General features: G+C 45.6%; 1 protein-coding gene across 3 annotated transcripts in view; it reads right to left on the bottom strand.

The window, feature by feature from the left end:
• Positions 1–11049: 11049 nt before the first annotated feature.
• The window catches only part of LOC136098305 (ATPase family AAA domain-containing protein 2-like), a 34093-nt gene continuing 28248 nt past the window's right edge, over positions 11050–16894 (bottom strand). For all 3 annotated transcript variants that reach the window (XM_065831591.2, XM_071803821.1, XM_071803820.1), the window contains 3 exons: positions 16755–16879; positions 14579–14707; positions 11050–11568 (listed from right to left, as the gene is read on the bottom strand). In XM_065831591.2, the coding sequence (XP_065687663.1) occupies positions 11521–11568; positions 14579–14707; positions 16755–16879 (302 nt within the window). In that variant the 3' untranslated portion in view covers positions 11050–11520. The remainder of the gene's footprint in view (positions 11569–14578; positions 14708–16754; positions 16880–16894) is intronic.

Below are 16894 nucleotides of genomic sequence, written 5' to 3'. Positions count from 1 at the left end.
CATGCAGATAAGACACACAACGTGCTTCCAGCTGCGGCCAACAGAAAATGCAGGATGTGACAGAGGTGTATGGTCAACATCCCCTGTGAAACTGTTTCCAGTTGCTGCCACGCGGATGACTGCATGTTCTTCTGTATGTTCATAAAGTTCTAGGCCTATGACCAAGCACATAAAAACCAGACCCAAACAAAATCAAGCAGCTGATACTTTGGAGGTTCACTGAGCTCATTCACTGCAGGTGAGTTCCAAAGAGGCTCCCTTATATGAGCAGATAGTCCCAACACACCCGTGTTAAGGAAACAAGTTTTCTAAAAGACACGTTTAATGACTGTAGCTCTCCTTATAGCTGAAACATATATAAGGGCTCTACTGTACCATTTATCCAGTGGGCAATAACTTTTGAGCACATGCTATTAGCACCCTGACTCTATGAAAAACCCACATGGCTTCTCTACATACACAGGCAGATGTGAAGAGCAAAACCCTCTGAAATCTACTTCCTTAGGAAGCCAGCTTTAAAAAGTTAAGTTTCACCTCTACACTTCAAGTCACAGCTTAAAAATGTGACCGAAACTGTGTTGACGAGCCCCTTCACCCAGGGGGATTCCTATCCGGTCACATTCTCCCCACACAGGGGGAAACATCCACTCAGTACTCTTTTTCTCATCAAGGCAGGTAAAGAGCAGCGTTCCTCAGCATTGGCCAACTTCCACGACTCCAACCTAACAACTTTCCCAATTTTCCTCACTGCAATATCCCCTCCAGATTGGGTCCTTGTTCTACCCTCTCCAGTTCATGCAAAGGAACCTCTTTTACCTCCTGCAGCTGAGCCCATTTTTAACCTTTCCCCAACTGCAGCCTGGGATAGCAACTTCTCTCTTACAAGGGACTGGAAAACCCCTATAAACACTGTTAACTGTAGAAATGGAGACAGACCTGTTACCGTTTCTTCAGTGAGAAATGCCTGACTTTTACTTTCTTTCTGACAAAAGTCACTACTCCATAAAAATTAGACACTCAGACACATACCAAAAAATCACTAGAGAAAAAGGCAGAGTAAAAACAGGAAAAAAATACAGTCATGTTGCCAGTACAGTACTGCACGGTAAAACTCCAAAGTAATTTAGCTTAGGAAACACACACGTTACACACATTCAGATATAAGACTTCTATTCCACACGACTGGGTCCACGCTGCTTGAAATACAGCTTTGAAACTTAGGTTACACTCACACAATAAAACAAAGCCAACAATTGTTTTTCAATTATGTACCATTGAAAAAAGAAACTTGAAAATCAAAAAGCCAGAAGCTGCAGAAAAACATGAGTTTGGCTGGCGTAGCTAGAGGGGCAGCATCATTATGCAAGAAACACTGGGTGCTGATTTTGGAGAGAGACAGCAGAAATAACAGAATGGAAGTGCAGAAGGCTAAAACCTAATAAACAGCGTAATCCTCCTCAGGAAGGAAAAAGCGCTCAATGACCTGTTTGACCTTTCCCTTACCATTTGAATCTTCGTCTTCAGAACTTTGTATTATTTGACAATCCGGCATTTCACTCCGCTTTCTCAGGTCTGAATGTTCAGGAAGTATGACACTCTTCTTTCCAGAAGCAGATTTGGACACAAGGAAAGCCCTCTCTCTTTCATTTTCTGTCCCAGGTTTAGTTTCAATCCCATGTTTGTGTCATTCTTGAGGTATGTTTTCATCGTCTTCCATAGAAGAATCCTGTGCGGACTCATCTTCAGTGCGATCCATGTTAGAAATGCGTTTTTCTGGAGAGTCTTCATCACTATGTACTTCATTTTCGTCTTCCGGTGTTGAGGAATGGCTTAAAGATAAAGGACATGGGTCTATAGAGGAGTTGTACAAGCAGAGCCTGTTCTGAAGACTTTAGCATAAGTAGCAAGACTAGGCCACAGTAGGAACCGCTGACTGTTTCAGCAAAATCAGCAAGGACACTGCAACCTTGGCAGAGTCTCACAAACAGCTTTGGAGAAGCAAGAGCACAGGAACATAGAACAAGCACAGCTAGTAACTGCAAGTAGGAGGACCATGCAAATGTTACTGTTAGAGCTTAAGCCAATTAGTAGATGACAGGTATGCATAATTATCGTGAACTGTATAAGTATATGCTCTTCGGGCTAATAAATTGAACTATGCTTTCTCACTCACATTGAGTCCACCTGCGTGTTCCTCCGCCGCTCAAATGTGGCGCCTGAACAGGGACGATGAAGTTTCCAGTTGGAGCGGCCGATGCAGAAAAGCACCGGTTAGCAGCAAACTGGGGGACAAAGATCGACCGAACGCTGTTCGACGCGGCGTGTCGCTCCGAAAGCCCGGACCGTCTGAGAGGGGTCTGCCGTCTGCAGGGGCTACTGGAAAGGCTGCAACGCAGAAAAGCACCGGTTAGCAGCGAACCGGGGGCGAAAGCCTGGACCGTCCGAGAGGGGTCTGCCGTCTGCGGGGGTTATTGGAAAGGCTGCCACGAGGATAACGTGGATAACGAGGATAACAAGGCTAACCAGGATAACAGCAAAAGTTGAAGTGCCGGCGACATGGATCTCGAGGTAGCCCTAAATTTATTACAGCGCTTTTTAGAAAAGTGGGGTGTAGATTCTATCAAGCAGCTATCGGGGTTACTTGCATTAGGAAGAGTGAAGTTATGAGCAAAACATATTTTCTGAAGTACAAGCCGTGGTTAAGCTCCTCCTGCATATTCTCTCTGTGAAAGGACTTAAATAGGAAGAAAGTAACATTCGTAGACTGTTAATTTGGGAGAAACCTAGAAGGCTTTTAAACGTTAACTCTGGGATGATAAAGGGTAGAAATTATGGAATAAGGTCAACAATGGAGATGATAAAGAAGCTAAATCATTAGTAACTACATGGAAGCTTATAAAAGATTTTAAGGCTGAACGGTCTGCTGCTCTTCAAGTTTTTGTAGCGTTGTGGCCTGATAAGAATCCTGAAAGTCGCTGTGAAGTTTACTCAGTTCGTGTCTTTGATACCCTCCCTATTCCGTCCCCTGCTGTGCTTTCGGCACCCCCGATAGCTCAGCAGTCCGGGGCGGGGGGAGCAAAAATGCCGAGCGGGTGGCCTCCTGTACCACTGCCCAACACTGGTGAGAAGAGCAAGTCCAGAGGACTGGAGTCAGACAACTTGCCCAAGGAACCTGTGAAAGCTGAGAACGCTAAGGTCGTAAACAAGTGTACTATCAATCCTTTTACCAATTTGTATCTGCCTTGACTGCTTTTTAACCCTCCAACTTCCACGAGAGAGCAGAAGGAGTCACTGGATAAGAACTGGGCAAAAGAACTGTGTGAAAGATTAGATCAGCTATTAGCGAGTGAATCCATCAGTCAGTAATATCAAGCTATGAGAGAGGTGCCTGAAACCAACAAAGCAGCCAAATCATTTGCAACTATTAATCAGGGTCCCAATGAGAATTACATGCAATTTATTGACCATCTTCAAGAGACCATCAATAAGCAGACTGAAAACTTAGAAGTTAAGGAAGCACTGGTGTTGAAATTAGCAGTAGAGAATGCTAATGTTTGCACTGGTGTTGAAATTAGCAGTAGAGAATGCTAATGTTTGCTATCAGCATGTTATTTGCGAGTTTTACAGTACATATTATGTGCTCCTGTGTACTGCCTCTCTGAAAATCAAGCAGCTTGTCAGGAATGTGAGTTAATTGTTTTACCAGTTGTTTTTAAGTGCGCCGTAACACCTTCTCCCCGCTTTTCCCACTCACGCTGCAAGCAGCCCTGTGCTTCCCCCCCTCCATCTCTCTTCTCCAGGTTTTTACTTGCAAGATGGGGTCAGGAATGATTGTTTTCAGTTGTGTTCCTAAAAACATCGGTATTGGAAGGTGTTTTAAAACATAGGAAAGCACTCGGACAAGAAATCATTAAATCATTTCAGACAGTTCTACAGGCGGGGCGATTTGCTTGCAGCGGCGGGGGGGCGGGTGCTGGTTGGCTCCAGCGCGCACTGACCCGTTGTGTCAGGGAGACCCGGCGGTACCTCTGCCTGGCTGAGCAGTAAGCAGTTCAAAGGCGCAATGCAAAAGCTGATGAGAGATTGTCTTAAATTAGTGTAACTGTGATCTATCTGCATAACTGAACTTGGTATTTGGTTTTCATATCTGAGCTCAGTATTTTAATTTGCATATTTCTAGTTGGTACCAAAAGAATTTTGTTTGGGGAGAATTTTACAAAATGGGAACTGGTTCCACTGCTAAAATTTCACTGCTAAAATGCCACCTTGCTCCCCCTTAGGATGCATCCTTGCGCATTAGAGTAATTGCTTATGTTGTTACAAAGTAATTTTGAGACCAGAAGAGAATTTAAATTGTTAAATCTGCCTTGCAGAAAAAAAAAAAAAAAAAGAAAAAAGAAAAAAGAGAGAGAGAGGAAAAAAAATGCCATGATGGATGTGAACTTAGTATTGTACGAGGTTGTATTTAAAAGCTGCTAGAATATGAACTGATTCGGAATCTAGGAAAATGGAATAATGCATTGATGCTTAATATACTGTGTTTTGACATCTGTAAATTGTAAAAGGTAAATGGGGCTGAGGAATGTTGAGCTAATTGGAATTGTGTATAAAACTCAGGTCATTGTAACCAAGGAGTTTGCCAGAGCCTCCCACTTTGTACCAACGATTACGCCAGCTGCGTGGCCTTGGTACATCAGAACTGCAGCAAGAAGAGAGAGAAGAAGAGCAGTTGTACGAGGAGAGCCTGTTCTGAAGGCCTTAGCATGAGCAGCAAGACTAGGCCGCAGTGGGAACCGCTGACTGTTTCAGCAAAATCAGCAAGGACACTGCGACCTTGGCAGAGTCTCACAAACAGCTTTGGAGAAGCAAGAGCAAAGGTACGCAGAACAAGCACAGCTAGTAACTGCAAGTAGGAGGATCATGCAAATGCGACTGTTAGAGCTTAAGACAATTAGCAGGTGACAGATATGCATAATTATTGTGAACCGTGTAAGTATATGCTCTTCGGGCTAATAAATCGAGCTATGCTTTATCACTCATATTGAGTCATCCTGCGTGTTCCTCCGCCAATCAAAAACTGGTAAAATTAAGGTTTGGATAACAAAACTAAACTGTGTAGAACAGGCTAATAATTAACTATGTATCAGTCAAACTATCTTAAAAAATAGGCGTACGTAAGTCAAAATATCAAAATGAACCAACAAAAGAACAACTCCTTAACAATAAGGTAAAACCTTCACTTGGACTCAAATATACATTGCTACACAGAAAGAATCAGACCTGAATCTTAGGTGTAAGACAGCTCAAGAAGAGCCTCACCACTCAGCTGGTGTGGCCTGAAAAAACAAGACTAATTCTTCAGCAAGTTGCACTAGTCCAGGGAAATGGCTACGGGACTGTGACTACACCAGTTTCAGTTCAGAGCAGGCACATATCCAAGTCAGTCCGCAGCACAGCCTGAACAAAGACCTATGTGACAAGATGAGGGCTGACACTGTAGAAGAAGCCTGGTTCCAATTAATAATTTCAAGTACTTTCTATAAAAAGTGCTCAGTCTTCACCCTGCCAGCATAGCTCAATCACTACCGCAGGATCCATCAGACCAGATTACGGGCTCTGGAAGACCACAAGCCACTGCCTACAGATGGAGCCTCAAGCACAGGAGATGCATCTACTGCATGAAGGAAGTGGCAACAGCCCTTTCACACAACAAATTTCTCCAAGCACCCCTTCAGGTTATCAATATTCATAGAATAGTTTGGGTTGGAAGGGACCTTCATTGCGCATCTAGTCCAACCCCCTGCAATGAGCAGGGACATATTCAAGTAGATCAGGTTGCTCAGAGCCCCGTCTAGCCTGGCCTTGAATGTCTCCAGGGATGGGGCATCCACCACCTCTCTTGGGAAACCTGCGACAGTGTTTCACCACCCTCATTGTAAAATATTTCTTCCTCATGTCTAACCTGAATCTCCCCTCTTTTAGTTTAAAAGCATCACCCCTTGTCCTATTGCTACAGGCCCTGCTAAAAAATCTGTCCCCACCTTTCTTATAGGCCACTTTTAAGCCCTGAAGGGCCACAGGGAGTTTGTGTCCCAAAGTGGGAAGCGCACGTGGTCTATCCAGGCAGTGACTGCACATGGTAGTTATATGACCGTGGATGCAACCATCACATAACAAAAAAAGGAACTGGTCCTCTTATGTGACAGATGAGTATCCAGTCACGTAATGTGCCTGTCCTTACTTGTACAGTGCTCCAATGCTGCTACTAAAGGTCAAAATATTTTAATACAGTGATGCCAAACAAAATGGATTTCCTGCCTAAAAGGAAAATAGCACTAAATCTGCTTATATTTAATTTTCCTAGTTCAGAAAACCACATCAGTGTACAATTGTAAATGTTCCATGAATTTTAATGCTTTTACTGTATATACTGCAGCAGTAGAAGCTCTATCTTTAAGAAAAGAAAAACATCTTTTCCCCAAAACCTTGACTGTCCTACAAATATAACAAAAACGAAGGCTACAAAAAGTGCATGACATGCAGTCAGGCTGGTTCAGAGCCATCTGCTGGGAGCACAGTCTTAAGATGCAATGAAAACAACTTCCTGGATCCCACTGAGACACAGGATTTCTGGCCATAAAAAGGGGCTTATTAGCAGGACCTCCCAGCTTCGCAAGCTGCCAGCAACATCCTCACCGTTAAATCTGAATGGAAAATACAGCCATGTACAACAGCCTTATTCAGTATCATTCAGTCTAGAAGAAATGTGGATTTTCAGACAGAAGTGAACAAAACAGCACATTCAAACCAGGCCACCTCCAGTAACAATGAATTTTGCTTAATTTACTAGCTTACATACGGTTCATGAATGCTATGAGATTAAAAAAAGATATCTGTGCACATGTTTCTTCTGGTGTTGTGACGCTACCAAACAAAACAGATAAGTCTAGTGTATAAACTGGAAACCTTTCCAGGGCATGTATTACAGCAGGTGCCAAATGAGAAGTTTCCCATAGCCTGGTTCTCCAACTAGTAAGTACCGTGGCCTGCAAGATGTTGGCTGGCAATAAGCATTTCTAGAACAGTAAGAAGAAAACAAGTTTAGAAACACAGTGATGAACAGGCACACAAATGTTAAAGGTTTTCTTATACTTCTTATACTTCTGTATTCCAGCAAACGATAAGGTGGTCTGTGATGGGGCAGACTGTCAAGGCCCACCGTGTCACAGACCTGTACCATAACTCCCCTGAGAAATCCTGCCAGTCCCAGCATGTTTGCTGTTTGTTTGGCTGTGTTAAGGAAGAGCTCTTAAATCACACCGGGGACTGTGCAGCTGAACACACACCCGACAACTGGTCAGCAACCTGATCTGGGGGAGGGTAACAACTCTCTGTCAGCACACACCAGTCTGGAGCTCTTCACTGCCGGTACACACCAATTTTCAGTAGGTCTTGAGTTTAAGTAACTGTGAGATCTCTACGTTTTGTCAACTTTAGCTAAAAATTTGCCATAGTTGCTAGACATAGGGGGAAGGGAAGAACAGAACAACATTTCTATAAAAAAACAATAACGTGGGCACAGAAACCCGTGAGCTCTGAAGACGTACACAAGTGGGCTGGCTAAATTACAGCAGTACATGAAATACATATAAGATTTATATCTATTTTATTCAGTCATTCTAATGGTTTCATCTTTGAACTCTGTATTAATTTCCTAGTAATCGTGCTTTACTGGCTTGAAATATATACATATATATATATATACACAACATATGTACATAAATGGGAGAAACATTTACCTGCTAAAATTGAGGAATTTTTCCTTTTGTCTACCAGGTGTTTTCTGTGTTGACTTTTCTTCAAATATTGATGGTGATTCCTCATCACTGTCAATTGCATAATTTCTTAAAATATCATTTGAACTGTCTGAAAGACAAGAGAGGTTTGTTAACGTTCTTGAATAGCCCATGTCTCGCTCTCGCATTAATACAGCTTCTAAATCAGTGCTACAAACGTCTTGTATTTCTTCATCTGTGATTCTGTGATCTGAGGGCACGTGCTGAATGCTCTTTTCTGAAGAGTTCATCCGACCACAGACCTAAGGAGATCGCACAAGTCTCCACAGAGCTGTCCTAAGTCACATGACCTGCACAAGGTGTATTGCTCTGTCAGTGAAAACTCAGGAGTTTGTTTTCCTTAGAATCAAGATGATTGGGAACACCTTCTGTAGTTCCTAGACACCTGAAAAACCCAACAAGGCTGCTGGAAGTGAGGGAATTAAGTAAATGGCTAACCTGAAAAGATGAGGCCACTGGAGGAGATAATTTTGTATTTTAAATTTTGAAAGCATTGCATATTTTGTTACTTTTCTCAACTGTTTCTAGAAAGTCCTTTTACAAAAACTGTGTTTGGCTATCCACTGAAGACTCGTGCCAGCTGCTTTACCTGCCTGACTTGGCACAGCCTGTGTGCAACAGGCAGCTGAACTCCCTGTACTTCTGACAACCGTTTCTAGTGCAGACTGCAAAAGCAAAGCAGCGATCTTTAAGCCAATTCCATGAACGTTTGTAAAGAAAACAAAACAAAGAAGACAAAAAGAAACAAACAAATCTACTGCTCCAAGGATTTCTTCCTTCTTAGTTCAATAGTCTCAAGAATAATGAAGTGTTAATCCATAAAACTAAAAACCCTGAAAGAGTTCTACTGGAAAGAAACAGAACCCACTCCAAGGCAGGGCTCCCCTGAAGAGCAGACCACTTCTGAGCTGGATCTGCTCTGCCTGTATTTGTCACAGAATACAGGACACCCTGCGGAACAGAGCCTGACTTGGAAAAAGCACAGAAGAGCTTTAGCTTTTGAAGGCTACATTAGAAACAATTAACTTCTCAAAGGGAAATGTTTCAGTTATTAACGCAGCAACACTGAGATGTAGATAGCATGGACTACTTAACACAAAATAAGTGGCAGCTTGTAGACCAAGAGATATCTCAGCCTTCACATGGCAGTTTGACAAAGTAAACTTCTCCATCCTCCCCTTAACTATTTAACCTACCAGAAAGTCCAAGCAGCTCAGAAATAAAGCACAAGTACCTACCAGCTGGTGTTGAGTGCTGCAGAGACTCTGAGCCCTTTCAGAGATCCAGAACTGCCTCCATGACGGGGTTTACTGAAGCCGGTGTTGATCTCCAGTGCCGCACATCCTGATCTAGGGGAGAGACGGGTGTCAGAACGCATCCCAGAACCCCGACAGCCCCAGAAGCGTGAGCCAGGCACCTTCCCCAACTCTGCCCGCACATCCACCGCGCTGCTCCGCGCTCGCCCCCGCTCCACAACGCCACGGGATGCGAGACAGCTCTGGAGCCAGAACTTCATGGCTCACTGGCTGCCGTCAGTCTGTCTGTCTGTCAGTCAGTCTTTCTGTCAGTCTGTCTGTCTGTGTGTCAGCCAGCGGGGTGCGCGCAGCCCGGTGACACCGGCCGGGAAGTCCCCGCTCCTCCGGGCGCACCGGGACTGAACTTCTCGACTCCGGACTGGCGAGTCAGACGAAATTTCCTCCGCCACGCACGGGTTGCGGCTCCAGCGCTGGCCCCGGGCGGAGGAGCGAGGAGCGGGCAGAGGGGATGCTCCTCGGGCTGGAAGGGGCTGAACCGGGCAACACGCAGCGCAACCAAGTTACGCCCCGGCGCTCTCCCCGCCCCGGCTCCCCCGGCAGCCCGGAGCCCGCCGCCCTCAGGAGATGCCCCCGCGCGGGGACAGCGCCGGCCGCTCGCCCGCCGCCGCCAGACAATAGGGTGGCGGGCGGGGCGAGGCCGGCCCACCGCGCCCACCCCCGCCGGGCCCGGCCCGGCTCGGCCCGCCCGCCGCCGCCGGCCGGGAGCCGCCCTTGCCCCGGGGAGCCGCGGAGCGGCGAGCGCGCTGGCGCTGCCCGTTACCCGGAGGGAAGCGGGGGCACGCCTCCCCGGGGGGCTCGGCCGCCCGCCTCCCGGCGCCGAGAGCCCCCTGGTCCGTCCGCAGCAGCCGCGGTGGGAGACGCGAGCCCCTACCTGACGGCGCCGCTCCGCCTCAGCCCCCTCAGCCCGCGCCGCCATCTTGCGTTTCACAAACTTCTGCACTTCTTTTGGGGCGGGAGGGCGGCGGGTGAGCCGGGAACTCCCAACGCCGCCGGCCGCCGGGGCCCTCGCCTCGCCGCCGCCCGCAGCACCCACTCGCATCCTCCCGGCGCCTCGCTGCCCCGGGGCGGGTGCGCGGGGAGGCCGGGCAGCGGCGGCCGGTGCCTCAGCCTCGCTGGCACGGAGCGCGGGCGAAGCCGCCCCGCCACCGCCCCGCCACCGCCCCGCCCGTCAGGCGGCGGACACCAGCCGGAGGGCGGCCCGGCCCCGCCGAGGCAGCGTTCGGCCGTGGGGGCTCCCCGGGAGTGGCGTCCCCAGCCCCGCCAAGTTCCCTCACCCGGGAAGGGCTCTGTCCCGAGCTCTCAGGGAGGACAGCGCCGCTCGGGCCGGAGCCCCAAACCAGGGGGCAGTGGGCACAAAACTAACGCCTCTGAGGAAAAACACCCACACCACGCCTTTTTTGTTAAGTTAAAGAACTTGGAGAAGGGGACCTTTTCCTTCACTAACATACCTAGATATTTTAGTTAAGATTTAGCTTTAACTCCAGCTGCATACTTCCCAAAAACCTTGTGTTTCTACATACGATTTCTTTTATCACTGTTTGCCATTTTGGTTCAGAAACTAAAATATGATGTTGCCCCAAGAAAGAAAAATAAAGATGTGGGTTCTGGGAACCATATACAGTTGGTCACGAAAAATCAAAATTTACACCATCATAAACCCAATTGACAAGTGTGTAGGTGCAGTATCCTGTCAAGACGGGTGACAGGAAGGAGTTTGATCAAAGCTTTGAGGAGAAAAGTTTTGACCCCTGGAATGTTTCTGGTTCGCCATTTCCACACTGTCACCCTGGGTCAGTTTTTCAGTCATTTTGGGGAACACAGCAAACCACCCCATAGTCCCATTGAAAGTCAGTGACAGCAGCCAAAGTGACAATCAATTTAAGGAAAAATGACACTAATTCCTTTATTAAATTTTCAATGAAATACACATCAGATTTTCAATATCATTTTTTTTCCTCCTGTGCTTGCCTTTGCCATTTAACCAATACACCAAGAGCAGGGTAAGCTGCTCACATACGGTCCTTATTTTAAAGTCTTAAGACTCATGTGGCTTTTTAAGTGTGAGGTCGTTAATGATCAAAATTATTCTGTGATTAAAAGAGTAGACAAAACCCCCCAAAAAAGGTGAATCATTTTTTATTAATACCCTCACAGCAGTATCTCACATAAAAATATATATAGGACAAAAACATCAAACAAAAGCAGTTAAAGGACTTTGAGCTTTCTTAATAAATTTTAAGATCAATTTTTTCATACACGTATAAATATATATGTAGAAGTAATCTTTATTGAATTACGCACAGACACCATAATGCAAAAAAAAAAAAACCCAAAACATTGCAAAGAAGTCAAGTACACTGAGCATAACTGAAGGCTGAAATTTCTTTCTTCATTTCCTAATAAGAAAAAAAGACAAACCAGCAGTCAGCATGAATAAAAGCTTCTTCATAAAAAGGATAAAGAATCTGTACATACATACAATTGTAAGTAAGATTTAGCAAATACATGTGCTACCCCCACCCACTAGCTTCAAACACATCCTTACACATCCATCATAGAGAGTACTGCACGGATCTATTTTATGAAGAGACTATGGATCCTTATCAGCAGTGCTTTCAACAATTAGATGGAGGAGACAGTTCCTGAAAAGCCACAACTAAAAGCTGGAAATGTTATTTTCTGCAGTCTACTCACTTGTTAAACTCTCTATCATCATACAGCAGGAGCTTGTTCCTGACTGACTTGCAGTCATACGCAGGAGATATGTTTTTTTGTTAAAAGCTCACAAGCCCTGAGATAACATAAATAAATCCCTTCTCATGGCAAAACACGAGATGAGAGAAGGGCGTATTTTTCAGGAATGGCCTCCCTGAATCCAAATAATCTTCGCTGTTGCACAATCAGAACGGTGCGTCCATCCTAACTCTTTATTAGATGTGGAAGAAGAGATCAATGCCTTCTTTGTCTCTGTCTACTCTGCTGGAGGCTGTCCTGGGGAACCCTGTACCCCTGAGACCCCGGATGAAGCCAGGTCAATGGAGGAGTTTGCTTTAGTCGATGAGGACTGGTTTAGGGAGCAATTAAATAGTCTGGACATCCATAAGTCCATGGGTCCAGATGGGATGCATCCACGGGTGCTGAGGGAGCTGGCTGAAGTCATTGCTGGACCGCTCTCCATCATTTTTGCCAAGTCTTGGGAAACGGGAGAGGTGCCCGAGGATTGGAGGAAAGCAAATGTCACTCCACTCTTCAAAAAGGGCAAGAAGGAGGACCCGGGTAATTATAGACCGGTCAGCCTCACCTCTGTCCCTGGGAAAGTAATGGAACCAGCTTATCCTTGGTGTCATCTCAAGGCATATCAAGGATAAGAGGGTTATTACGGGCAGTCAGCATGGCTTTATCAAGGGTAAGTCATGCTTGACCAACCTCATAGCCTTTTATGAGAATGTAACAAGGTGGATGGATGATGGCAGAGCGGTGGATGTGGTCTACCTTGACTTCAGTAAAGCCTTTGACACAGTCTCTCACAGCACCCTCACAGCTAAATTGAGGAGGTGTGGTCTAGACAATAGAGTAGTGAGGTGGGTTGCAAACTGACTTAAAGAGAGAAGCCAGAGAGTGGTGGTCAATGGTGCGGAGTCCAGTTGGAGGCCAGTATGTAGTGGAGTGCCTCAGGGGTCAGTACTGGGGCCAATATTATTCAATATATTCATTAACGATTTAGACGAGGGAATTGAGTGTACTATCAGCAAGTTTGCTGGTGACACCGAGCTGGGAGGAGTGGCTGACACGCCAGAAGGCTGTGCTGCCATCCAGCGGGACCTGGACAGGCTGGAGAATTGGGCGGGAAATAACCTGATGGAATTTAACAAGGGAAAGTGTAGAGTCCTGCATCTGGGCAGGAACAACCCCAGGTTCCAGTATAGGTTGGGAAATTACATATTAGAGAGCAGTGTAGGGGAAAGGGACCTGGGGGTCCTGGTGGACAACAGGATGACCATGAGCCAGCACTGTGCCCTTGTGGCCAGGAAGGCCAATGGCATCCTTGGGTGTATTACAAGGGGTGGTCAGTAGATCGAGAGAAGTCCTCCTTCCCCTCTACTCCGCCCTGGTGAGACCCCATCTGGAATATTGTGTCCAGTTCTGGGCCCCTCAGTTCAAGAAGGACAGGGAACTGCTGGAGAGGGTTCAGCGTAGGGCAACAAAGATGATTAAGGGGGTGGAGCACCTCCCTTATGAAGAAAGGCTGCGGGAGCTGGGTCTCTTTAGTTTGGAGAAGAGGAGACTGAGGGGTGACCTTATTAATGTTTATAAATATATAAAGGGTGAGTGCCACGAGGATGGAGCCAGGCTCTTCTCAGTGGCAAACAATGATAGGACAAGGGGTAATGGGATCAAGCTGGAACACAAGAGGTTCCATTTAACTTTGAGAAAGAACTTCTCAGTGAGGGTGACAGAGCACTGGAACAGGCTGCCCAGGGAGGTTGTGGAGTCTCCTTCCCTGGAGACATTCAAAGCCCACCTGGACACATTCCTGTGCGACCTCTCCTAGACATTCCTGCTCCAGCAGGGGGATTGGACTGGATGATCTTTTGAGGTCCCTTCCAATCCCAAACATACTGCGATACTGTGATCGAGATGAGCAGGGCTAAAGAGAAGACGCTTCCTCTTTTTTAAGGCAGACTGAGAAGCATCTCAAAGACAAATGGATTCAAGGATTTTGAAGACTGACTATCCAACCTATCTAAGTCAACTTAATACTTGCAATGGCTGACTGGGACCATGGGTGTTTCTGGAAGATTTTGGCTGAGTTCCGATAACTCGGAAATCCTCCCTTACAGGAAGAGATCAGATAATTTGTCTCACTAAACTGGCATAGGCAGGAAGCTCCCCATGTGTCAAATTAAAGATGCTCGAGCCATGCTAATTAAAAAGAGAGAGAGAGTAAAGTCTCAACCTCTTGTTATGGTTCAAGTAAGTTCTTCTCAAGAACGGAATGCCTAGTGTACGAAGTATTACCATGTCTGATCCTGTGAGGGGAGAAACAGGAAGCGATAGACTGAGAGAAGCGCCCTCCTTTCATAGCCCCCTAGCCCCAAAAAATGGTTCTGGAGCAGGGCTGCTGACAGGCTGAGGTTAACTGCTTGGAGAGGGCTGTGTGGGTGGACCCATTGTCTTCAAGCTCAAGCCTTTTCCTGCTGAAACTGCCAACAATTATGCCAAATACAACAATGGTTGTGCAACATGGAGAAATGTCTTCCAGACTAAAAGGAAAAAGCCTTGTAACACAGGCAACCAAGCAGTAAAGAGTAATGCTGAATAAGCACCATGTCCAGAGTGCGCACACGCACGTGTAACATACATGCATAACAGCGATAGAAAATGCTATAAGACAAAAAAACTTACCTTCACTAATTCAGTTTTGTCATAATCTTCCCGATGTTTGTAAATACACTGACAAAGAACAGCATAGAGCTTTTCCAAGTGAAATATACTGAAGTTCTTAGTCATCGTAGTGACAAAGTGCAACAGTTGCTGAAGAAAAAAATGGAAACTACAGGATTAGAATAGCACAAGGTCCTTTGAATAGGCTCTTTATGATTTCAGAAGCTAAACAATACCAATACAACACAAGTGACACTTCAGAGAACAGATTAAATATCTCACAAGATTTAACTGGAGAAAATGAGTTAATTTCTCGTACTTCAGAGAAAAGTAAGGCTTAAATTTCAGACAGTATTTTAGTACTGATCAATCTATCACATCAACGATCCTAATTGTGAATCTGCTGCTTCCAGAACAGCAGGGAATGACACCATCCACTTTGTGACAGAGCAGCTGCCACAGCAAAGCCACTGTTCCATTGCATTAGAGGAACTGCTGCTGCGATGCCAGGCACCGTAAAATGGAGGCTGAAGCAAATCACAAGCAAAGTCAGATCAGCGGGCTCCTACCTTTAATCTGAGGAGTGGATAAACTAGCAGAGTGACTCTGCCTGGAGCAGACTGCCCGTCTCTCACAGGCATTTGTTGCCAAAGATGTGAATGTGATAATCTCTGGGAAAGCATCAGTAACAAGCTGGTGGCAGCACCAGCTTCCACTGCTGTCACTGTTCTCTGTGTTGTGTGAGGCTGTGAAGATGGAGCTTAGGAGAGCAGGCAACCAAATGCAAATATTACTGCCACGTGGCATGCTTCCAGCTGCGGCCAACAGAAAATGTGGGATGTGACAGAGGTGTATGGTCAACATCCCCTGTGAAACTGTTTCCAGTTGCTGCCACACGGATGACTGCATGTTCTTCTGTATGTTCATAAAGTTCTAGGCCTATGACCAAGCACATAAAAACCAGACCCAAACAAAATCAAGCAGCTGATACTTTGGAGGTTCACTGAGCTTATTCACTGCAGGTGAGTTCCAAAGAGGCTCCCCCTGTTAAGGAAACAAGTTTTCTAAAAGACACGTTTAATGACTGTAGCTCTCCTTATAGCTGAAACATATATAAGGGCTCTACTGTACCATTTATCCAGTGGGCAATAACTTTTGAGCACATGCTATTAGCACCCTGACTCTATGAAAAACCCACATGGCTTCTCTACATACACAGGCAGATGTGAAGAGCAAAACCCTCTGAAATCTACTTCCTTAGGAAGCCAGCTTTAAAAAGTTAAGTTTCACCTCTACACTTCAAGTCACAGCTTAAAAATGTGACCGAAACTGTGTTGACGAGCCCCTTCACCCAGGGGGATTCCTATCCGGTCACATTCTCCCCACACAGGGGGAAACATCCACTCAGTACTCTTTTTCTCATCAAGGCAGGTAAAGAGCAGCGTTCCTCAGCATTGGCCAACTTCCAGGACTTCAACCTAACAACTTTCCTAATTTTCCTCACTGCAATATCCCCTCCAGATCGGGTCCTTGTTCTACCCTCTCCAGTTCATGCAAAGGAACCTCTTTTACCTCCTGCAGCTGAGCCCATTTTTAACCTTTCCCCAACTGCAGCCTGGGATAGCAACTTCTCTCTTACAAGGGACTGGAAAACCCTTATTAACACTGTTAACTGTAGAAATGCAAAATTCTAACACTGGATTTTGAAATAATTTCAGAAAAGTAGGTAGGAGTATATAATCCATGATGAGCTTTATGTCAACTTGCTAACTTCAGCTTTATAATCATCGCCCCTAGAAATAAAGGTCCTTTTCAGGTTTCTAATAAATGAAAACATGCAAAAGCCAAAGCAAAACAAAATCCCCAAATCCATCATAAAAACTGTTAAGACATTAATAATCAAGAGTAGTAGCAGGTTGTCAGTGGGCTATGTTAAAATTCAACTAGTCCTTGTAAATGAAAAATTTGGAAGAGAACCCAGTCTCCTACAATTTAGTTCACCCAAAGCAGAACGGCAGTCTACACCAGGTGTGGTCACACAGTCACACTCCACTACAGGTTGATTTATTTCACAAGCTGTTTATCCCACCCATAAATTCTTTTAATTTGTATTGTTTAACAACTGATTAACTTACAACTGTACATGTAGCAAGTAAATGTCCTACTTCAGTATTAGCAAAACTGAAATCAGACTTACTTTGAGCTCATGGTAATCCACAGTCACTTGCTGGCTGAGAATATCCAATACTTTCTCGACACCTATCGCCCGTTGCTCTTCTACCCGGGAGCGTCTGGTCTGAGTCATACAGTGTACCCACGAATCTGGAATGACACAAT

This window comes from Patagioenas fasciata, chromosome 2 (genome assembly GCF_037038585.1).
Source record: "Patagioenas fasciata isolate bPatFas1 chromosome 2, bPatFas1.hap1, whole genome shotgun sequence".
Lineage (NCBI taxonomy): Eukaryota > Metazoa > Chordata > Aves > Columbiformes > Columbidae > Patagioenas > Patagioenas fasciata.
This window is presented reverse-complemented; position numbering and strand designations above follow the sequence as displayed.